Here is a 24,455-nt window from a genome sequence, read left to right on the forward strand (position 1 = left end):
ACCCACAGCCAAATATTAGGTGGAGTTCAGAAAGTGCTTTTTAAAACTACAGATTGCTGAGTTATATTTATAAAAATCTCTAAAGAAATAGGTACTTCTTTTAAAATAGAATATTTTTATTCTTTTAGAATTTTATTCACGCACACAATGTATTTTGATATTTACTCCCTACTCTTCCCCTTCCACTCCTCCTAAATCCTCACTACAACTTCCTACCTACTTTATGTTATTTCTTTTTTCCCCCTTAAGAAAATAAAGTCAGTTTTTAAAAACTGAGTCTAATTATTGCTGCCCATATCGGTGTGGATGTGGGGCCATTCACTGGAGCAAGAAAACTGACTCTCTCATAGCACCCTCCCCGCGTTTTTGCAAAACAAGAACTCTGAATTGAATCTCCTTTGGTTAGCTTTTCTCCTGACCATTATCTACAACAATTTGTAACCAAAATTCTAAAGAAAGGCAAACATCCTTAATCCATTTTTTGGGGGGGGGGCGGGGAATGTGGACAGAGTTTTCCAGGATACTTCCTGCTGATTGGGGGCACTAATAATTTTATGGGGACCTAAAGAAAATTTTGAATTATGGTCAAGTCCTGACTGGAAAATTCTGTGAGGCTTGATCATCTCAGCCAGCAATTTGAAACTGTTCTGGATGTAGAACTCAGAGGAAACTCCAATAGAGGACCATCTGCTTCTATTGGAGATTCTTCAGAGGGGGGGTCTTCCTTGATCAAACCTGATTTTTCTTAACCCAGAATAAATCCACAGCCTCTCATTTCCTGTGGAAACAAAAGCAAAATCTCTTCTCCAAAGTAACATACATTTTGACTTAAATGTTGAAGTCAAGGCATTTTCAAAATATACATGTTAGATTAATCCAGCAGCATTTATAATCAAATGTCTTTTAGTAGCTTTTACTCCTTCAGCCATCAAACAATTTAAAGACAACACTCTCTGTGTATTTTTTAAATCTTTACATGGCTTTATTTTAAACTATTTTTTATTTTTAATTTTTGGCTTTTTAAACCTTTTTAAATTGATTTTTATTGAGCTCTACATTTTTCTCTGTTCCCCTCCCTGCCTCTCTCCTCCCCCCCCTCAAACCTCCTCGAAGGTCCCCATGCTCCCAATTTACTCAGGAGATCTTGTCTTTTTCTACTTCCTATGTAGATTAGGTCTATGTAAGACTCTCTTAGTGTCCTAATTGTTGTCTAAGATCTCTGGAATTGTGGTTTGTAGGCTGGTTTTCTTTGCTTTATGTTTAAAAACCACCTATGAGTGAGTACATGTGATAATTGTCTTTCTGTGTCTGGGTTACCTCACTCAAAATGATATTTTCTAGCTCCATCCATTTGCCTGCAAAATTCAAGATGTCGTTAGTTTTTTCTGCTGTGTAGTACTCCACTGTGTAAATGTACATTTTCCTTATCCATTCTTCGGTCAAGGGGCATTTAGGTTGTTTCCAGGTTCTGGCTATGACAAACAATGCTGCTATGAACATAGCTGAACACATGTCCTTGTGGCACGATTGAGCATCCTTTGGATATATACCCAAAAGTGGGTCTTGAGGAAGGTTGTTTCTAATTTTCTGAGAAATCACCACACTGACATCCAAAGGGGCTGTACCAGCTTGCATTCCCACCAGCAATGTAGAAATGTTCCCATTACCATACAACCTCTCCAGCATAAGTTGTCATCAGTGTTTTTGATCTTGGCCATCCTTACAGGTGTAAGATGGAATCTCAGAGTTGTCTTGATTTGCATTTTTCTGATGACTAAGGATGCTGAACTTTTCCTTAAGTGTCTTTCAACCATTTTAGATTCCTCTGTTGAAAGTTCTCTGTCTAGGTCTGTAGTCCATTGTTTTTATTGGATTATGTGTTCTTTTGATGACCAATTTCTTGAGTTTTTGCATATTGAAGATCAGACCTCTGTCTGATGTGGGGTAAGTGAAGATCTTTTCCCATTCTTGATGACCGTGTCCTTTGCTTTCCAAAAGCTTTTCAGTTTTAGGAGGTCCCATTTAGTAATTGTTTCTCTCACTGTCTGTGTTGTTGGGCTCAGTCTCCTGCGTCAATGCATTCAGTGTATTTCCCACTTTCCCTTCTATAAGGTTCTTTGTGGTTGGCTTTATATTGAGATCATTGATCCATTTGAACTTGAGTATTGTGCATGGTGAAAGATATGGGTCTATTTTCATTCTTCTATGTGTTGATATCCAGTTATGCCAGCACCATTTGTTAAATATGCTTTCTTTTTTCCATTTGATTTTTTTTACTTCTTTGTCAAAAATTAGGTGTTTGAAGGTTTGTGGATTAATATTCTGGTCTTCTATTTAGTTCCATTGGTCCTCCTGTCTGTTTTTATACCAATACCAGGCTGTTTTCAGTACTGTAGCTCTGTAGTAGAGTTTGAGGTCAGAGATTGTGATGCTTCCAGAAGTTCTTTTATTGTACATGATTATTTTGGCTATCCTGGGTTTTTTTTCTTTTCCATATGAAGTTGAGTACCGTTCTTTCGAGGTCTGTGATAAATTTTGCTTGGGATTTTGATGGGCATTGCATTGAATCTGTAGATTGCTTTTGGTAAGACTGCCATTTTTACTATATTAATTCTACCTAGCCAAGAGCATGGGAGATCTTTCCACTTTATGATGTCTTCTTCAAATTCTTTCTTAAAGATTTAACGTTCTTGTCATGCATGTCTTCTACATGTTTGGTTAGAGTTACTCTGAGATATTTTATGCTACTTGTGGCTATTGTAAAGGGAGTTGTTTCTCTGATTTCTTTCCCAGTCATTTTATCATCTATGTACAGGAGGGCTACTGGTAATTTTGAGTTAATCATCTATCCTGCTACATTACGAAAAGTGTTTATGAATAGTATAAGGTCCTTGGTAGAAATTTTGGGATTGCTCATGTAAACTATCTTATCATCAGCAAACAGTGAGATGTTGACTTCTTCTTTTCTGATTTATATACCCTTGATCTCCTCTTGGTGTCTTATTGCCCTAGCTAGGTCCTCAAGAACTATATTAAATAGATATGGGGAGAGTGAACAACCTTGTTTTGTTCCTGATTTCAGTGGGATCACTGGGAGTTTCTCTCCATTTAGTTTGATGTTGGCTGTTGACTTGCTGTATATTGCCTTTACTATGTTTAGGTATGTTCATTGTATTCCTGCTCTCTCCAAGACCTTTATCATGAAGGAATGTTGTATTTTGTCGAAAGCTTTTTGGACATCTAATAAGATGATCATGTAAATTTATTTTTCAGGTTTTTTATATAATGGATTACGTTGGCACATTATCGTATGTTGAACCATCCCTGCATCTCTGGGATGAAGCCGACTTGATCATAGTGGATAATGGTTCTGATGTGTTCTTGGATTCGATTTGCCAGTATTTTAGCATCAATGTTCATGAGTGAGATTGGTCTGTAATTCTTTTTCTTAGTAATGTCTTTATGTTTTGGGGTATGAGGGTAATTGTAGCCTCATAAAAAGAGTTTGGCAAAGTTCCTTCCATTTCTATTATGTGGAATAATTTGAGGAGTATTGGTATTAGTTCTTCTTTGAAATTCTTGTAGAATTCTGAGCTGAAACCATCTGGTCCTGGGCTTTTTTTCTTTGGGAGAGTTTTGATGACTGTTTCTATTTCTTCAGCAGTTATAGGTCTGTTTAATTTGTATATATGGTTTTGATTTATTTTGGTAAGTGGTATTTATTCAGAAAGTTGTCCATTTCCTTTAAGTTTTCCAATTTTGTGGAGTACAATTTTTTGAAATATGACCTGATGATTCTCTGTATTTCCTCCATGTCTGTTGTTTTGTCCCCCTTTTCACTTCTGATTTTGTTAATTTGTATATTCTCTTTCTGCCTTTTGGTTAGTTTGGATAATGGTTTGTCAATTGTGATTTTTCTCAAAGAACCAAATCTTTGTCTCATTGAATCTTTGTATTGTTTTCTTTGTTTCTATTTTGTTGATTTCAGCTCTCAATTTGATTATTTCCTACCCTCTAGCTCTCTTAGGTGAGTTTCCTTCTTTTTGTCCTAAAGTTTTCAAATGTTCTGCTAATTCACTAGTGTGGGATTTTTCCAGCTTCTTTATGTAGGCATTTAGTGCTATGAACTTTCCTCTTAACACTGCTTTCATTCTGTCCCATAAATTTGGATATGTAGTGTGGTCATTTCCATTGAATTTTAGGAAGTCTTTTATTTCTTCCTTTATTTCTTCCTTGACCCATTGATGATTCAGGTGAGCACTGTTTAATTTTCATGTGTTTGTGGGTTTTCTGGAATTAGTATTACTGTTGACTTCTAGTTTTAAACCATTGTGATCTGATAAGGTACATTGGGTTATTCCAATATGTTTTTATTTGCTGAGGTTTGTTTTGTTACCGAGTATGTGGTCAGTTTTTGAGAAGGTTCCATGAGGTGCTGAGAAGAAGGTATATTCTTTTCTGTTTAGATGGAATATTCTATAGATGTCTGTTAAGTCCATTTGAGTCATAACATCTGTTACTTCCCTTATTTCTCTGTTCATTTTTTGTCTGACCTGTCCAGTGGTGAGAGGGGAGTGTTGAAGTCTCCCACTACTAGTGTGTGGGGTTTGATGTATGATTTATGCTTTGGAAGTGTTTCTTTTACATATGAGGGTGCCCTTGTATTTGGGGAATAGATGGTCAGTATTGAGATTTCCTCTAGATGGAATTTCCTGTGACTAATATGAAATGTCCGTCTTTGTCTCTTTTGATTGATTTTAGTTTGAAGACTCCTTTGTTAATATTAGGATAGCTACACCCACTTGTTTCTTAGGTCCATGTAGTATGAGCGGCGGGCTGCGTTCCTGCCGCCCCAGCTCCCGGCCGCCTGGCTAGCTTATGCCCTGATATAATTAGACAGAAACTGTATTCTTTTAAACACTGCTTGGCCCATTAGTTTCAGCCTCTTACTGGCTAATTCTCACATCTTGATTAACCCATTTCTAATAATCTGTGTAGCACCACAAGGTGGTGCCTTACCGGGAAGGATCTTAACATGCATCCATCTTGGAGAGGAGAGGCATGGTGTCTGCCTGACTCGGCTTTCTTTCTCCCAGAATTCTGTTCTGTCTACTCCACCCACCTAAGAACTGGCCTATCAAAGGCCAAGCAGTTTATTAATTAACCAATGAAAGCAACAGATTGATAGATGACACTCCCACATCACGTCCATTTGATTGGTATATGTTTTCCCAATTCTTTACTCTGAGACAATGTCTGTCTTTGAGGTTAAGGTGTGTTTCTTGTATGCAGAAGAAGGATGGATTCTGTTTTCACATCCAATCTGATAGCCTGTGCCTTTTTATAGGTGAGTTGAGACCATTTATATTAAGAGATATTAATGAAAATTTATATTAAGATATATTAATGACCAGTGATTGCTATCTCCTGTTAATTTAGTTTTCATTGTTGGTGATGTTAATTTGTGAGTTTTTCCTTTCTTTAGGATTTGCTGCTATGAGACCATTTTGTGTTTTTGTTGGTATAGCCAACTTCCTTGAGTTGGAGTTTTCTTCTAATATTTTGTGTAGGGCTGGGTTTGTGACTAGGTATTGGTTAAATCTGGCTTTGTCATGGAATACTTGTTTTGTCCTTCTATGGTGACTGACAGTTTTGCTGGGTATAGTAGTCTGGGTTGGCATCCATGGTCCCTTAATGTCTGCATAATGCTTGACCATGACCTTCTGGCTTTTATTGTCTCCAATGAAAAGTCAGGTGTAATTCTGATATGTCTGCCTTTATATGTTACTTGGCCTTTTTCCTTTGCAGCTCTTAATATTCTTTCTTTACTCTTAATGTTTAGTGTTTTGATTATTATGTGGTGAGGGGACTTTTGTTTGGATCCAGTCTATTTGGTGCTCTGTAAGCTTGTGTATTCATAGGCATATCTTTCTTTAGCTTGGGAAAGTTTTGTTCTATGATTTTGTTAAATATATTTTCTGTGTTTTTGTGTCGAACTCCTTCTTCTTCTATCACTATTATTCTTAGGTTTGGTCTTTACATGGTGTCCCATATTTCCTGGATATTTTGGGTTAAGTTTTTGTTAGATTTAATGTTTTCTTTGACTGACGAGTCTATTTCCTTTATTGTATCTTCAGCGCTTGATATTTTCTCTTCCATCTCTTGTATTCTGCTGTTCAGGCTTGCATTTTGGGTTCCTGATCATTTTCTCATGACTTCTATTTCTATAATATTCTCGGCTTGTGTTTTCTTTATTGTCTCTATTTCAGTCTTCAAGTCTTGAATAGTTTCTTTCATACGTTTGATTTCTTTTTCTTGGTTTTCTTTAAGGGATTTGCTGATGTCTTCCAATTTTTTGTTTGCCTTTTCCTCCATTTCTTTGAGGGAATTTCTCATTTTCTCTTTAAAAGTTTCAAACATTCTCCTAAAGTTATTTCTTAAGTCATTTTCTTCTGCTTCATCTATATTTGGTTGTTCAAGTCTTGCTGTTGTAGGGTCTTTAGGTTTTACTGATGTCATGTTGCTCTTTGTGGTGTTGCGTGTGTTCTTACCTTTTCTACTCATCTTTTCCTCTAGTAGGTATGGTTGGGGCTGTCTGAAATTCTGTTGATTAATCTTATGGGTTCCAGTGAATCCAAGGCTCTTCATTGTACAGTTAGTGCCAAGGTTCTAGTTACCTCTTTGGTCACTCTGTGTTCCTGTAGGCCGCTCAGCGCTCCTGGGCTTTGCTCCACTCCCTTGGAGTTTGCTGTCTCAGGCCTGCTCTAGCCTAGGTTGTTGGCTTTGACCTGTTTCTGTAAATCCTGGTCTGTATCCACTCTGGCAGAGGTCCCTGGCTTGGAGTTGGTCCTGCAAAAGTTTCTGGCTCTGGTCTACTCCCTTGGAGTTCCCTGGTTTGGGGTCACCCAGACCCACAGAGGAACAGAGGAACTGGCTCAGGTTTACTCCCTCAGAGGTCCCAGACTCATGCTCGAACCCACAGAGGTTTCTGGTTCCTGCCTATTCCCTTTGATGTATCAGACCAACGCCTGGACGCACAGAGGTCCTGGCTCAAGCCTACTCCCTCTGAGGTCCCAGACTCATGCCTTAACCAGCATAGATCTCTGTATTCTGCCTACTCCCTCTGAGGTCCCAGATTTATGCCCAGACCCATGGCAGACCCAACTAAAGCCTAGTTCCTCAGAAGTCCTGGACTCATACCCAGACACACAGGGGTCCTGGCTTAGGTCTAGTCCCTTGAAGGTCCCAGATTCATGTCCGGACCCTCAGTGGTCTCTGGCTCTGGCTCACTCACTCAGTGGTTGCTCCCCTGTACCTGTTCCTGTGGAGTTCGCTGTCTCAAGTCTGCTCTGGCCCAGGTCGCTGGCTCAATCCTGGTCTGCCAATGTCTCTGATGTAAATCTACTCCCGTTCCTGTGGCGCTTGCTTCCTTGATAAACATGTCTTTTTAAAAAGAATATATTGAAGACCAGCAAGATTGTTCAGCTGGTAAGGGGTCTACCTATTTTAATTTCCAGAAGCCAAATGGTGAAAGGAAATAAAGAACATGACCTATGACTGCAAGTTGTCTTATAACTTCCATAAGTACCATGGCACATGTGCCTACACACATACATTTATAAATATACAGAAGCAAGTATATACACACATACACACAAAAAATAAATAAATAAGTTTTTTTAAAGAATACAGTAAAAAATAATTAAACAGTAGATATCTGTTGGATGAATTAATGAGTTGAGAGCTTGGTAGTTAAAGAACTTAAGGAAAACAGTGTATCTGGATAAGTTGACAAATATCTAAAACTAGAAGATAATGTATATAATATTTTAACTTAAATCTGATTTCATCAGAAGGGTTTGGTGCATTTGTAATGTTAGCATTTATAAAATTACAACACAACACAAAGTGCTTGCTCCCTCTTTAGTATCACACTTATGCAATCTAACAGAATATGATTCTGAGAACTTGCAATTTACTCTGTAATTTCAAACTTCAAAACATGATTAACATTTTAATGTAATAATAGTGGATCTCAATAAAATTTCTGATTTTTTAATTCAGAGATTCCTTCTGTTGATGATATTTTGGTTTGATCTTGATCAAATATTGATTTTTAATGTTGCCATTCAACATGTAGCTAACAAAGTTATTCAGTGACCAAGCTATCAATCTTTTCAAGCTCTAAGTAATGCTTGGCAAGTCTCCACCAATTGACTATCAAGATATACTTTGGTTTAGCCTTCCCTGTTTTCAAAGACTTGTTCTCAACTCAAAACCCAAATCCATTTCCTTGTCTTTTCATTTTACATTCTTAATTGTTCTGGGATGCTAGGGATGGAACCCAGGACCTTCCACATGCCTTCACATAATCTGCAGACTCAGATCAACTTTTACAAAAAAAATTCAGAATAGTCATACAGTTTAAAGGGGTTGTGGATGTGCTGGAGATGTAGATCACTTGGTAGAGCTAGTATGTTTCAGTTCTCTTAGCATGTGTGGGTTTGATCCCCAGTACTGAATAAACCAGAGGGGGCTCACATCCACCTGTAATTCCAGAAGTGGAGGCCAAAGAATCAGAAGTTCAAGGTTATCCTCAGATGCACAAGACAGAGATATATGAGACCCTGTCTCTCCCAATAAATAAAGGATAACGGATGAGATCTCATTTATAAATATCAAAATTATAAGTGTCAGAAATAAAGTAATCCAATATAAAAAACATAAGTGTAACAAAAATACAAAATATCTATGAATAAACTTGAGAAATGTGCAAAACTTAAGAAAATTCAAGCATAGAGCAAAAGAAGGCATAGAAGGTCCCTGACTAGAAAGAATCATAAAAATGATACCGCCCATGTTGCCTCAGAAATCCACTGCTCTTCTAATAAAAATGCCAAACATGTTTAGCCAGGAGGTAGGCAAACTGATTCTAGAGTCACATGCCAAACCAAACAAACAAAAACCAGGAAAATGCAGGCGGGGGGGGGGGGGCGGGGGGGAGAAGGGCAAGAAAAGGGCACTGGCCCAAGCACATTTAATATGCAATCTAAGGGTCTCAACAGTAACTATTGTGATATTAGACAGCAACAGACCAGGATGGGAAGCCTAGAAATGCACATAGCTGTTTTAGTGGGGCCAACCTGAACTTTTTAGCTACTCTGTTAGAACAAAGAGTAACCATGTGGGAGAATATCTAATGACAAAGTCTAGACATCATTTAAAACATAAAAATGTAACAATCTGATAACAACAGAGCAGAACACATAAACAGTGTGTGGACAGGGTTCCAACTGAAGAGAAGGTGTAACTCATAATGGATAGAGTTAACCTCCCTGATACACAGAAAAAGCTATTAGAATAAAGAAAAAGCCCATATGAAAACTAGAAAAACTATAAGCAATTGACAGGAAAAATATATGAATCACCTGTAAACTTAAAAAAAAAATCCATTCTTACTAATAAAAGAAAAGCAAATTCTAACAGGATGATACTATTCTCTCATGATAACAAAAACATCCCAAAGTTTGACAGCATAGCTGTTAGTGAGAGTCTAAATACCCAGTCTAAAATGAGAAGAATATACCATATTTATTCCAAATTATAAGCCATTACTCCTTCAATACAATAATCTCAGGTCTAGACCTCTACCACATGATACACCTGAACACAAATAACAACCTTGAGGTTATCCACAAGGTATTGTTTACTGTAACACCAGAAACAACCCTAGTGGCCACCAACAGAGGACTCCTTTGTAGTTCATCCACACAGAAAATCGTGAAACTTTAAAGAATGATGAGAAACAACTCCTTGGATGAAATAGGACAACACCAGAACAACTTAAATGAAAAAACACATTAGCGTGCAGGGCCATCAGCCTTTTGTAACATAATAAGTGGAAATTAGCACTTATGTGTTTATTTGCTAGCATTTATGAAAAACAAAACCACAAACCCACTGGAACAAGAAGCCAATGACAGTGTCAAGCAGATATAAAGAGAATTTATTTTACATGAGGATCATGTGAATGTATTATCTATTTTTAAAATAACATTAAAAAAAAAGTCCTGTCACGTGCCTGTTCTTCCAGCTATTCAGAAGTCTAAAGCAGAAGGATCAGTTGAGCCCAGGAGTTCAGAGATAGCCTGGACAACATAGCAAAACCTCAACCCAAAAGAAAAATATTGCAATAAAGACTCAAGGAAGGCAAAATTTTTTTAAAAAAAATTGTTTAGGCAAAACTAAACAATATATTATTTAGAGGCACCCACACATTATGAACCTATAATGACTATTTTAACACTGTCAGACTATCTTTTTGTTGTTGATCTTTCTGTTAATACAATTAGGGTGTAGGCTGATTTTGAAAGCCTTGGTTTCCATGGTTACATTCAGAGTACAGGCACTTTCAAATGCCTCATCTTTATGAAGTAGGATAAATTGCCACAAGACTTTTCTCAGTGTCTTCTTTCCCTCCCTTGACTTTGAATCTCCCCTTGACTCTGAAATCTGTGCGCTGTTGCCCAGCTCTCTCCTGCAGCCACCTGAATTCCATTATTGTTATTATTTGATGTTTGTTAGCTTGGTAATAGGTGGTGAGGGGATTCTCTGACGTTCTGATAAATTCTCAACATTAGGCAGATATGGAATCTGGGTCTTGGGCTGGTAACCCACAACACACATGTCCTTGATCCCCCACGTGCAATGATGAGTCAGGCAGAAAGTATTGCACTTATTGTACTGCCCTGTGGTCAGTGGGTTTCCACCAAAACCCTCCATATTTTCCTGTCCCAAGGATTAAGACTTTTCATTCTTGGGAGCTAGCAGGGATGGGCTGGAGAGACACCTGAGCAGATTTTGGCAGTGTTTGCTGTCCCCCTACTACTGTAGGCAAACTTTCTCAGAGTTCTCTCTGACCTTCATTAAAAGCACCTGGTGGGAATCCTAGATGAAAAGCTTGCACAAGAACGAGAATCTCTGCACCCCCAATCTCTGGCAAGCCCTTAAAATCCTGCTTCAACCTTCTTAATGGTTTACCCAGCTTTCAGCAGGGTCTGCCCTGGGTAAGCAAATGCTGATGTGCCACCTGTGTCTCTCACCCAGTTTCTGCTTGGATTCAAGAAAGTCTTTAATTTGCTACTTATCCAGCAGCTTCTAGCTGTATCTCTCTCTGAGCCACAACCAGATTTCTGTATATTAGTTTCAAATACATATGTGTGTATGTATGTTCATATACATATTTACACCTTACATATATGACAAATGCTATATGGCTAAGCCACATCCACAGTCTCTCATAAGGTTTTCTCAATAAGGTTTCCTCATAAAGGTTGGATATTTGCAATATGAAAGAGTGTAATAAGTAAATTGTACAAAATAACAATTCACTAAATGCTCTGCTAATCAGACAGACATTAAAAATTTGGAAAGCCCAATAGTATTAATATCTAATAAAGGATTCTGATCAGTTCCAGTTGCAATTAAAGACAACATTTATTTTATTAACTTATATACTGTTGCAATACACAAAATTCTTGATTTCCATTTGGCATCTTAGGGGGACAAAATGGTCGAACCCTGTACCTTAACATCGTGAAGTGCATCACTGTCCCAGTCAGGTCCTCCATAGCAATAGGGAAACCTAAGAATAGCAGAGACTAAGCAGCCCTTATCCCCTGGAGATGCCTCTCACAGAAACTCAGCTTTAACCAGGGAATCTTCTAGCAGTCCCTGTACTGCAGAAATGTGAAGTCATCATTATAAAAGCAAATAACACCAATTCCAAGGGATTAGTACCTTCCCCCATGCAGTCTCCCTGACTGAGTTCATCCAGCAGAGTAATTTCGTAATTTGGAAGTACCAGGATATCACTGTTAACATGGCTCCATGACAAAAAGCCATTGTAACAAAAATGGCTATCATTCTGCTTCTTCAGATTAATATGAACGTGAAACTGCATGTATGGTTAGTTATATTATAAAAGGTCCTTCCTTCTGTCCTATCTACCACCACATTCTCTCCCCAAATTTCAAAAAATATACCATTGGTAGGTAAGTTTACAAAAATAACTCAGGTGAGAATTTTTGTTTCTTTTTGTGGTATTGGGAATCAAACCCAGAGCTTTACATGCATGCTCTATGACTAAGACATATTCCCAGCCTCTCATGTGAATTTTCTTTAATGCATGGATTCAACATATTAAACCCAAACAGATGTTTCTTATAATTACCTCACTTCACCTTTTACAGAAACTTCTAGAGTAGCTGCAGCTAGTGCCTCAGCACCCAAATTCCTTTCTTCCAAGTTTGCTAATACGGATAATGCTTCCTGACCTGGATCATACAACTTTTCTCCTCTCTTCTAGTCATATCTAGACACTGCATCTACGGCACAGCAGACGAAGCCCTTGAGAGTGGATTTTATACTCCTTGAACTTAAGGGACTCAGCCAGTTTTCTGCCTTTTCTTGCTCTGCTACATGTTGCAAGGAGAAACGGCAGGGGGACAGTACGTTTTAAGGTCCCCTTCCAAGTGGCTGCCTATATGCATTCAATGAGAGGCACGAGTAAGACACTAGAAGGTGGTAGGGAAGGAGAAGCCAAGGCAGGTAATTCTTCCTCTGTCTCTCCATTCTCTCTCCCTCTCTGTCAGTCTCCACATCTGTCTTGCTCTCACACTCCCTGGCTACATATTCTCATAGCTGAAGCTCTCACAACACAGTCCTCTCTCCAGGTCCCATGCTTTCCTAGATGTCTTCTTAGTGTTCCAGGTCCTCACAAGAGGCCTTATCCCTGAGTTCTAATAAAAACAACTACCTTGTTTTGGTGTTAGTACGGGGGTTGGTAGTCATCTCTAAGTTGCTTCAACAGTCTAACTGGCATCATTATTCTTCTGATTTTTTATCTAACAGTTGCCTCCTACTAAACTACCTGCTGGTTTTCTCCTGGCTAGACTGATAGGTCTTCATCAGCCACATCAGACCTCTACCAAATTACTCTGTACTAGAAAATCACCACAGTTTCTCTGCGAGTTTGAGGTCAGCCTGGTCTACAGAGTGAGTTCCAGGACAGCCAGGGCTACACAGAGAAAACTTGTCTTGAAAAAAAAAAAGTCATCACACTATTACCACCTTGTCTATCTCTCTTCCATGCCATCATATACAATCTGCACAGTACTGCCATTGAAAAAAAAAAAAAAAACAATTCTTTTATTCATACTACTGAAGAGAATGATTGTGGCTAGTTCATAGCCTACCTCTGAATGAAAGCCATCTTTTCTTTCTCTAGTTCTCTCAGAGCTAAAATGTAGCCAAAAGAGTCGTAGACTAGAAAAAGACAGTTCATGGTAAGCCTGCTTCACGTGTGTCTGTAAATACATAATCATATCTAACCACATAAACATACATAAAAAGTGCACAATTCACTGAGAGATCAAAATTTCTTTATAAACAAAAGCTTCTACTTCCAGACAAGATAGAAAATGGAACAGGGTTTATACCTTTTTACACAAAATATATAACGTGGTGGTTTTCAAAACAGTAACCATCAAGTAGTGGATGTCAACGATCCCTGGGAGATGGAAATATGAGGCAAATTCTGCGACTTCCCAGCCTACTGTATTGAGTTTGAGGGTCACAGGACAAAGAGAGGGGGAGTAAGTGAAGCCTGACAGCTGCCCAAGTCAAGAAACTCAAGAGTACAGACACAAAATCACCTAAATGTCACTTGACAGAGAAATTTAATCTAGCTAAACAAGGACAGAATTCTGGAAATCCACAGAGGGGCTTTCCTTCAAGTATTAAAGGCAGATTCTCACATGCATATAAGAGGGGAGAGCAAAACGAATGTAAAGAGGACAATACACCCAGCAAGAGTGGCTCTAACCAAACAAACTGGAATGATGTTTGATTTACAAGGCCCTGTACAACAGAAGGAACATGGTCTTGCCTCAGAAGTGAGGGTTAACAGCCTGTGAGCAATGATTGTTTCAGACACACCTAACAAGTCATAAAAGATCAAATCATTTCCAAGCAAATGTACTGCACCTAGCAATTTATAGATGCCAAAAAATGACGAAGTGTCCAACGAAGAAAAACTCTTGAAGACTGCTGGGCATGTAAAAAGGGAGGAAAATAAAACCTACAAAAATAGTCAAGTGAAACTGACCCAAATGCTAGAAGCACAAAGCAAAGACAGGTATTTAAAAACATAAGATATCCCATATATTCAAAAAGTTAAACAGAGATATAAGAGCTAAATGGAACTTCAGAGTATAAGGACAAGAATTTTAAGAAATAAAATAACATACTGGATTACACTCATGGCAAATCAAGTTACAGGAAAAAAAAAACTTTAACTGGAGGGCAAAGCAATAGACACAGCTCAAAATGAAACACAGGCCAGGCAAGGTGGCACATGCCTATAATTTTAGCGCTTGGAAGGCTATGGCAGGAAAATCACAACTTTGAGCCCAGTCTGGGCTACATATTTAGACACTGTACTAAAATATACAAACAAGCAAATAAAAGCAGGAAAGACTACTCAATTCATTCTATAAAGCTAATGTTACCCCAACACACCAAAGCAGACCCTATCATTCATAAGCATGAAAATTCTAACCAAAATTTTAACAAACCATTTCTATAATGTATTAAAAGAGTGGTACATCATAACCAAGTGGAGTTTATACCAGGAATCCAAAGTTTGCTATTCAAAAGTATATACTATACTGTATTCATAACCAGGAAATGAAAAATACACAACCATCCCAACAAACACATGAGGGGCACTTGAAAGTCTCTCACAGTCACTCCTGCTAACCCTCTCAGCAGTGTAGAAATAGAAAGGTGTTTCCTCTATTTGATAAACACTTGTAAAAATACACAGTTAACATTAATAGTTCAAGAAAAGACTTACCACACCAGCTCTACTATTGTAATAAAATGTTCTACCTGGCACAGCCAGGCAACAAAAAAGAAATGCCACCTTTAATCACAGCACATGGGAGGCAGACACAGGCAGATCTCTATGAGTTTGAAGCTAGCCTGGTCTACAGACTGAGTTCTAGGCTAGCTAGGACTGCATAGAAAAGAAAAAAAAAAAAGAAAGCAAAAGAAATACCCTGCAGATTAGAGAGAAATAAAACTATCAGTACTCACAATATGATTGAATACATATAAAATCTGATAGAATAATCAAAAAGCTACTGAAATTAAAATATGAATTTAGCAACACTACAGGATATATGATTTAGGTGCAAAAATCTATTATATTTTTATATATTTGCAACAAAGAACTGGAAATTAAAAATCATAAAAAAACAATTGTAATGCCAGCTAAAATACTTAAGGATATCAGTTCACCAAATACATGAAGACCTGTACATTTAAAACTAGAAAACATTTGAGGCCAGTCTGGTCTACAGAGCTAGTTCCAGGAAAAAAAAAAAAAAAAAAAAAACCCTAGAAAACAATGTTGAGATGAAACCCCAATGCTACAGAAACCCTAAGTAAGTGAAGAGATGTGTCTATAATGATCATTCTCCTCAAATTAAGTACCAATTGACTATGTCAATCAAAACACCACCAAGACATTTTACAGAGAGAAATAAGCTGACTCTGAAATTGACGTGGAAAGGTCAAAGAACTGGAACAGCTCAAGCAATCTTACAAAGAAAGAATAAAGACTCACACTGTCCAATTGGAAGACCCATTATAAACCAGCAGTAAAAAAAACTGCAGTACTGGCAAAGACAAATACAAAGATTAGTAGATCTATAACGAACAATTCAGAGGCAGAGCTACATAACTACAGGTAATTGATTTTTGACAACGATGCAAATGTAACTCAATAGAAACAGCAACTTTCAACAAAATTACTGAAACAACTGAATGTCCTTACACAAAAAAAAAAACTTGAATCTAAACCAAAATGTCATACCATCTACAAAAACTAACTGAAAACAAATTCTAGATCTAGATGCAAAGGTATAAAATATTTAGATGAAAACAAGAGACAATCTTTTAAACCTGGGTTTAGTCAACTATAGCTTTTTAGACATCTGTCAGACAATTCTACCATTAAACCAAGAAAAGTTTAGCTCTAAAAATGGACATGGTTAAGCTGGGTGTGGTGGTGCTAGGTGAGCTGTACAGCTGCTCTAGTAAACAGTTTGGCAGTTTTCATGTGAAATGAAACCAATGATTAATCTACTGCCCAGCAACTTCGTTCTTCATAACTTACTATAAAAATGAAAACTTACATTCATTCATACAAAAACTAATATAGTAGCCCTAGTCATAACCATTCCAGATTGAAAATAATCCCAGCATCCTTCAACTGTGGTATATTCACCAAAGACAATCCCATAATGTATTTTAGGCAATAATACTCATTTTATAAAATAATTAATCCTTTTGTCAATTTTAGACAACAAATACTCCAATAAATAAAAACAAATTTAGACAATAAATATTCATTTATTAGAGAATCATACAGAAGAGTGATTCTCAAAGGCATTACACTGACAATATTAATCCCTAAACATTATATACTATTTGGCTCCATTTACATATTACACTTGAAAACACAACACTAAAGTGATAAACAGCACACCTATGATAGTCTGATTGAACCCATAGTATGACAGTTTCCTTGTAATTTGCGTGTGTGTGTGTGTGTGTGTGTGTGTGTGTGTGTGAGACAGAGAGAGGGAGGGAGGGAGGGAGGGAGGGAGGGAGGGAGGGAGGGAGGGAGGGAGAGGGAGAGGGAGAGGGAGAGGGAGAGAGAGAGAGAGAGAGAGAGAGAGAGAGAGAGAGAGAGAATATCACATGTTGGGGGTATCAGAAGAGAGTAGAGTTATAGGCAGTTGTCAGCTATTAGATGTAGATGCTGACACCCACACTCAAGTCCACTGGGAGATCAGCAAATGCTCTTAACGACTGAGCCATCAGTCCAGTTTAATACGGTTTTTTTAAAGGGTGACGGAACTAGCCTTGTGTGATCTTTGTTATAGTTGTGGTTACACATATCTATATGTATGTTGAAATTCATAAAACTGCATGTAAAAAAGTTCATTTTCTTTATGATGACTTTTAAAATAAAATTAAAAACTAAAAAACAATAACAAATAAAGAGGGCATAGGTATAAAACTAAGGCAGTCTCATAAACACAAAAATCTAACAACAGTCAGCTGACATCACCTTAGTCTACAGGAAAAAAGTTCATACAACAGGCCTGATGTTGCTAGCCCTGGAAGGGACTACTTTATATGAGCAATCCTTACAATAGTTCCTGAAAATGTGTCTTTGAAATGTTCTCTATGCTGCTGGTTGATAGACAACGTGATTTGTGTGCCAGTAACACTAAATTCTGTTATACTGTCCTAGGAAGATTGTTTTCACAAATGCAATATATAGTAAATACCTGTTTTCCACCTGAGTGCCATTTCAGAGAGAGGGCTCAATTGTAGGGTACCTGCCTAGAATGTACACGATCCTGAATTAGACCTCCTCTGCTGCAGGGCTCAAGAGAGCCTACCTAAGCAGAAATGTGAGTGTGTGTTGCCAGAGGATGAAGCTTGTCCTGTACAGCTGGAGTTACAAACTCACACTCAACTCCCCTATGGAAGTACTTAAGAAGCTCAAACTAAACTCTTCCAGACTCCACTCATTATGAGTCTTTCCCTTGCTGATCCTTCTGTGTCCCCTTTCACTGTAATAAGTCACAGCCATGAGTAAAATTGTGTCTTAATTCTAGATCTTTTCACCTAATATGCAGGTAGTTGTCAGATGCCTAAAACAGTTACCAAATGTGCTTTAAGTGGAGCTTAAAACCTGAAGCCTTCCTCAAACTATTTCTGTGGACTCCTGTCTACTCTTCATTTTCCAGTAGAACTCCAAGAAGTACCATATGCATGGTAGCTATGAACATTTGCATCAGCTCCTCAAAACACCCCATGTTTCCCATTTAAATTCAAGTAACACTAAAAGCTTGACATAAACATTACAATTAGGTTCAGCAGCAAATAGAAAACTTGCATCACTCTCATAAAGAGTACACAAGTATGCAATCCAAGCCCAACATGAAACTCAATGATTTCAAAGACTCCACGTATTTTGTAACAAAAAAATGAGAAAAAAATACAGAGGGTATCTTTGGAATTGACCAAACCCGCTCCCAAATTGGAGTCTCAAAGGGAGTTTGTCACTTTTCTAGTTTTGTATGTAAGTGGAATGAGCTTCAGAGTCATTGAAGCTTCCTCCCAGACTTCAAAGGAATACCTGGGAAGCTCAGTAATGTGCAGCAGGCAGCCCTCAAGAGGGCAATGTATGAAATTGTGAGAATTAAATAAAAGTTGCAATGCAGAGCCCAGAATATTGGAGATGACTAGGTAGGTTGGAAGCAGGAAGCACAGCCAGCTCAAGAGAAAATCCATGTGCTATACAACCAGCAAGGCTATAGGGGTAGGGCTACCAACCCCTCCTACCTCATGTCACACCACAACACATGCCACATCACCACATGTCACAGGTGCTAGACATAAAGCTCAAGGGTTTCCCTGCAGGGTTTCAGTCTTGCTCTTGTCTGATCCTTCTTTTCTATTTCCCTATCCTCCTTTTTAGAATAGGAAATCTCCTCTGTGCCATTATTCTACAGGGGCTCACAGCTAAGAGTTGATTTCATTGTTCAGAGGAAATTTTGGACTTGAACATTTAAGCAGTACTGGAACTATTGAGACTGGGGGTTTTGGAGATGGACTAAAACTATTTTACAATATGAGTTATGAGCCTTTAGTGGTGCAATGTTATGAATGAAAGAGATGTGTTTGTGTACTGTGGCTCAACCAATAAACTTGTAAAGGGGGGTTAACTATGATCAATCATATGACTGGACAGAGAAGCACCTAGAATACTGAAATGTACCTTTGGATGTATCTGTGAAGGTGTTTCCAGAGAGGATAATCTAAGAAAGACTTTCTCTGAAAGTAGGCAACACTATTCCATGGATGGGGAACTGGATTAAATAAAAAGGGGGGAGGGAGAAGTAGCCAATGCAGCAGGCACACTCTCTGCTTCCTGGGCAACATAACGAAAACCCCTGTGCTCCACTAAGCCCTCCACACTGTGACAGGCTGAAATCATGGAGATAAAACCAATCCTTCTCCCTTAAGTTGTTTCTCTCTGGTATTTGGTCAAAGCAATGAGAATCTCACCAACACAGATGCCCAAATGTAAGTTCCTACATCATATTTGATCCTTTCATACTTTGTCTGGAAGGTCTACTCTCAGGCTGTGCTTAGCAATCTAGCTACAGTCATCAACAGAGCGGCAGCAAGGAACCCACAACCCAAAAAACTTTGCAATGGCTGACCAATAAGTCTTCAGAAAGCTGGCAGACATGGAAAAAGGAGAATTAAGAAGCAGGTGGCAGGCTAGTGTAGTCTAGAGATATTATTTTGGATACATGTCATTTGTCACAAAAACACTATAGAGGAAGTAGAACTACTGTAAACATGAGAACCACAATTAACTGACAGGCTATTTATGCCATCTTCCCCTGCCTCAAAAATTTGTTATTTTGGCTGTGCAGACATGCAGGACCCTGTAACTTCAGGATGGTGCTTAATCACCTACAGAGACAACTGGAAGCTCCCTAGTCTAATGGAACAGGTTAGACTGGTGCCATGCTAATGCTTCACACAGATATCTACAGCTGGCATGTTAAGGTCTGGGGACTGCTTTCAAACTCCCTAGAAAGTCAGGTCTGGGAATACTGTGCCTAGTAGCACCTTGGCCTCTTGTCAGGGATGAATGCACTATCCTTAGTACTTGTCTTTTACTACAAATACTAAACATTCACAATATATCTCTTACTGTCTTTAGGTCCTTTGTACCGAAAAAAAATACTTACTACTACAAGATCTATTAGTGTAAATTCCCAACAAAATAACTACTCCCTGGGGACAATGGGATGACATACCATGATATAAATAGGGAGAAGTGGGTGTCACATTCAGTGATTTAAGAAGCACACACATCACAACTGATACAGAAAGGAGGCATAGACATGCTACTGGGTAATTACACTTCTACAGTTCAAAAACCAAAATGCACAAATAAGTACATAATGACATCTCCCTTCCACTCAAAAGTCACAGCTACCAAGGTTCTGTCCCCTAAGGAAACCAATGAATAGTCCATTACATAGATATCTATAACTATACTAGTTTATTTGTTTAATACTAAAGCTATTCCTCTCAGATTAAATATCAGTTCAATGGAAAAAGGTGGGAAACTCAAAGGACTCCAAGACAAGAGATCCCTGCACATTCATGCTTACTGCAGCAGGACTCACAACAGCTAAACTATGGAACCAACTTAGGTGTCTGTCATCAGAAAAAGTGGATAAAGAAAATGTGCTATATATACACAATGGAATTTTACTCATCCATAAATAATGAAATTATGTGGTTTGCAGGAAAATGTGTGCAGTAGCAGATTATCACAATAAGTAAATTAAGTAAGACTCAAGAAGACAAATATTGCATATTTTCTCTCATTTGTGAATCCCAGACTTTATAGATATAACAAAAACTCATGATATGAAAATAGAAGCTTGAATGTCTAAAACAGTGGTTCTCAAGATGTGACCTGTGATCCCTTTGGCAAACCTCTGTCTCCAAAACTACTTACATTAGAATTCATAACAATAGCAAAATTACAGTTATGAAGTAGCATTTTGGGGTGGGGGTCACCACAATGTGAGGAACTGTATTAAAGGGTCACAGCATTAGGAAGGCTGAGAACCACTGCTCTGGGGGAAGAAAGGGAAACAGCAGGAGGAGAAAAAAGTAGAAGATAGCAGGGTATGAGGAAAACACTGTCAAAAAACATTAATTACTTGTGTCAAATGTTCTTAAGAAAACCAGTAATATATACAATGAATATATGCCAATAAAATAGATGACAGGAAAGAGACTTTCAAAAACTTGAAGGGTTTTGGATTTCAAAATTGAACATTTTAATTCATAAAAATTTATTCATAAAAAAATTTCTAAAGTTAAATTGTAGCTTCCAGAAATTAATATACATACCCAGAACAGAGCAGATCCTCAACAAGTATATCCCTAAGCCTCCCTGACCTTTATTATTCATAGACAAGAGGACAACTACTCAATTCCTCTACGGATACTGAGAAATAAAATCAGATTTCTTTGTCTGTGGGCAGATGCATGTGTGTGCACAGGTGTGTTCATGTATGTACACTAAGGCACATCTGCAGAGTCAGAGTCTCCTGCCTTATTACTCCAATAATCTTAAGTACATAGTGGAAAATTTAGTAATCAATTAAAATTAGAATTCAGATTTTGATCAAGAATTGAAACAGAAGATCAAATGTCCTGGAAAGAAATGTTTTCTCACAGTTACAAACAACCCAAATCAACATATTAATATTTGACATAACCCAGGAAATCACACTTTGACAAAATAAATTTCTCAATACATTTAAAAGCAGCAAGAAGACCCAAAGACATAGAACAAAATTACACAGGTATATCATGAGATTTATAACATGACTATCCACAAAATGAAAGAGCACACTGGCATGTGGTCCCAATTACTGAAAAAGTGAGGTGACTTTCTGAAGTATATATCAGTGCAAGAAAAGCCTATTGTTGTTTTTAAGCCTTATGATAAAGATGACTGGAGCTGGGTGTGGTAGCTCATGCACGTAATCCCAGTACTCAGAAGGCTGAGGCAGGAGGACTGCTCTAAATTCAAGGCCAAACAAGGCTATACAGTGAATTTCAGGACAGTCTAGGCTACTCTGCAAGACCCTGTCTCGAACAAAATCCAAAGATAAAAATTACTGAATTCTATGAACATAGAATAATCCTCAGAACACATATTTTTATCCCCATTTATTTTCTGTCTTTGAGCTTGCATTTATGAGTCTGTCAAATGTACTACCTATTTCTCACTGTTCTTTAAGGAGTTGGTTCTGAGACCTATAAGATAAACATATGCTCATAGCTTTGTATAAACATACAAAGGCAGTCCTTCATTTCCAACATGGCTCTGAGGCAATCATCTAAGATGGCAGCATATTTCAATTCCTCATTCACTATCTGCCCAGGAAACATCTCGGTTTACATGCTTTCTTCATGTCATTCATTTGTTACCAACTAAAACAAACCACAGAGGCTCCTTGATCAAGTATGGAGGTCAAAGTCTGGCCTGAGACTTGTGATTTCCCATAATCACCTAGATTTTTGATTTTATGGTTTCAAAATCTGTTTAGGTCACTACTTCCAAACTGAAAGACTCCCAACTAGTCCCTTATACAATTTGTTTGAAAGGGTTTGGTAGCTATAAGCCCTGGTTATTAATAACTAACCAAGAACCATGAGACCTAAAAGGCCCAGGACCAAGGGTAATTCACACATTTAAAGTTAAGAAATTAAAGATTAATTTCTATTCTGTCAGGGATCCCTGGGTAAAAACTGGAGTATACTGTGATGAAGAATAATGCTCTGGCTTGGGAGACAGTTCTGAAGGGGGGCTCTTTTATTTCATTGGAGAATGCTGGTTTGGGGCTTTCACAGCCCTGAATTAAGTTTAAAAAGAATGCTTGGCTCCAGTTTGGAGTGACTGGGGTGGGAGTAAGGAGAGAATGACAGGAGGCACAGAGAGAAAAAAGGATGACTCAGATTGTGACTGTTATTATCCACGTCATAACCCTGTCCACGCAACATGCTGTGTACTATTCAATCCAGAAAGGAAAGTGATATCAGCCCATCCTTAACAAAAGAATCAAAACCATCACTTTTCCCTCCATACACTCAGAAATGTTTCTTCAAAGTTGCTCCTTGTTACCAATTTAGGGGTAGAAGAGCTACCCTTGGCTTGCAGAAAGCAAGGAAATAGGTATAACTTCCCAAGGGACATTAAGGATTCCTGTCTCAATAGTTAGGCCTGACATAGTGGTGTCACTACAATGAGTCCTAGACCACACTCACCTTTCATTCCTCCTCGGACATTATTGACAAGAGATAAAAGGAACACAGCCCTCAGAAGTGAGCCCCTACCTGGAATGACAGTCATGGGCAGCCCAAAGTCAAGACTTAGATTCAGACCTCTTTCTCACCCCTCTGTGGCTTGTCCCCTGGCGCGGCACAGCTCCCTGAGAAATCACCCACCTCCTACCCCTGTGTCCTCTACAGATCTAAATTGGGGTAGGAAAGGGGGTCAAGGCTGATGGAGAGGGGCACAACAGAGACATAATCAAGCAGAGGGGCTAAGAGATCTCCTCTGTGTCTTTCATCTTGGTTCCTGGTAAAGAAACGTTGAAATGGGACAAAAATGCTTTTAAGCATAGCACAAAGTCATAAAAATGCAGACAGTTGACCTTGGAAAGCCACAGCGTCTCAGCTGGAAACGTAAAAGAAGAAACTCCTCGGGAAGTGAAGCCGGAGAACTGTGCGGCAACCCGGAGGAGCACAGCCGGCCGCCCAAGGGATGTTGGCCGGGCAGTGGCAGGGAACTCACCATAGATCATGGCCAGCCCGGTCTCGTGCAGGAAGCGCACCCGGCGGTGCTTGAAGAGCCAGATGGTGAGGATGGTGAGGGTGAGCAGCAGGATGAAGGTGAGCAGGCTCACACTGTCCTGCCGGTGGCTTTCCTCCGCCTCCTTCTCGGTGGCGAGCTCCTCCATGGCGCTGCTGTCCTTAGCCGCCGCCCCAGAGGAGGAGGCCGCGGCCCCGAGCCGCAGCCCCCGACCCAGCAGCACTGGCAACAGTGGCAGCAGCAGCAGCCGCGGCGCCAGCGTCCAAACAGCCCTCCCAGGACCGGGGTGCGCCGAGTCACTAGGCTCCATGACTCCGGGGCTGCCCGCGCCTCTTTCACGCAGGGACCAGCAACAGCCCGCGCAGTCGTCGGCAGCTTCCCGCGGTGCCGACCTAGCCCGTGGCTACAGCCGCAGCTCCTCCTCCTGCCGCTAGCGCCGGCCAGGGCTGCGCCAAGCTGCGGGGGAGGGGCGCTCGCAGTGCGCAGGATCCCCAAGCACCGCCCCCCGCCCGCGCACCTGTTCGTCGTTGTTGTCGTCGTCTCCCCTCCTCCCCCACCTCACCCCCGCCCTGGCCTAGAGCACGGCCACCCGGCTGTCCGGGTGGGGCGGGCTCTATCCTCCTTCGCCAGGAGGGCAGCCATCCCTTTGGTGGCGCCGCGCTGACCATCCTGTCCAGGAGTACCTGGTCAGACCGTCTGGGGTCTGCTAACCAGTTTCTGGGTAGTAGCCCTCACGCTATCTAAAAGGGACTGCAGAGGTCATTTGCTCCTGGCAAGAAACATCAGCTAGGACTGACTCGCTGCAAGATCTCCAGTCCTGTTCCTAGCGCCACCGCTAGGAGTTTGGTGTTACGCGAGGGTGTGGCCTCTGTGAGCCCAGCAAAGT

The 24,455-nt window shown here is 39.4% G+C and overlaps 1 protein-coding gene across 3 annotated transcripts in view; it reads right to left on the reverse strand.

Annotated features, from left to right (window-relative positions):
- Slc9a7 (solute carrier family 9 member A7) overlaps nucleotides 1-23,980 on the reverse strand; it is a 167,160-nt gene extending 143,180 nt beyond the window's left edge. For all 3 annotated transcript variants that reach the window (XM_057759236.1, XM_057759235.1, XM_057759237.1), the window contains exon 1: nucleotides 23,552-23,980. In XM_057759236.1, the coding sequence (XP_057615219.1) occupies nucleotides 23,552-23,879 (328 nt within the window). In that variant the 5' untranslated portion in view covers nucleotides 23,880-23,980. The remainder of the gene's footprint in view (nucleotides 1-23,551) is intronic.
- Between the last annotated feature and the right edge of the window lie 475 nt (nucleotides 23,981-24,455).

Source organism: Chionomys nivalis, chromosome X (assembly GCF_950005125.1).
Source record: "Chionomys nivalis chromosome X, mChiNiv1.1, whole genome shotgun sequence".
Lineage (NCBI taxonomy): Eukaryota > Metazoa > Chordata > Mammalia > Rodentia > Cricetidae > Chionomys > Chionomys nivalis.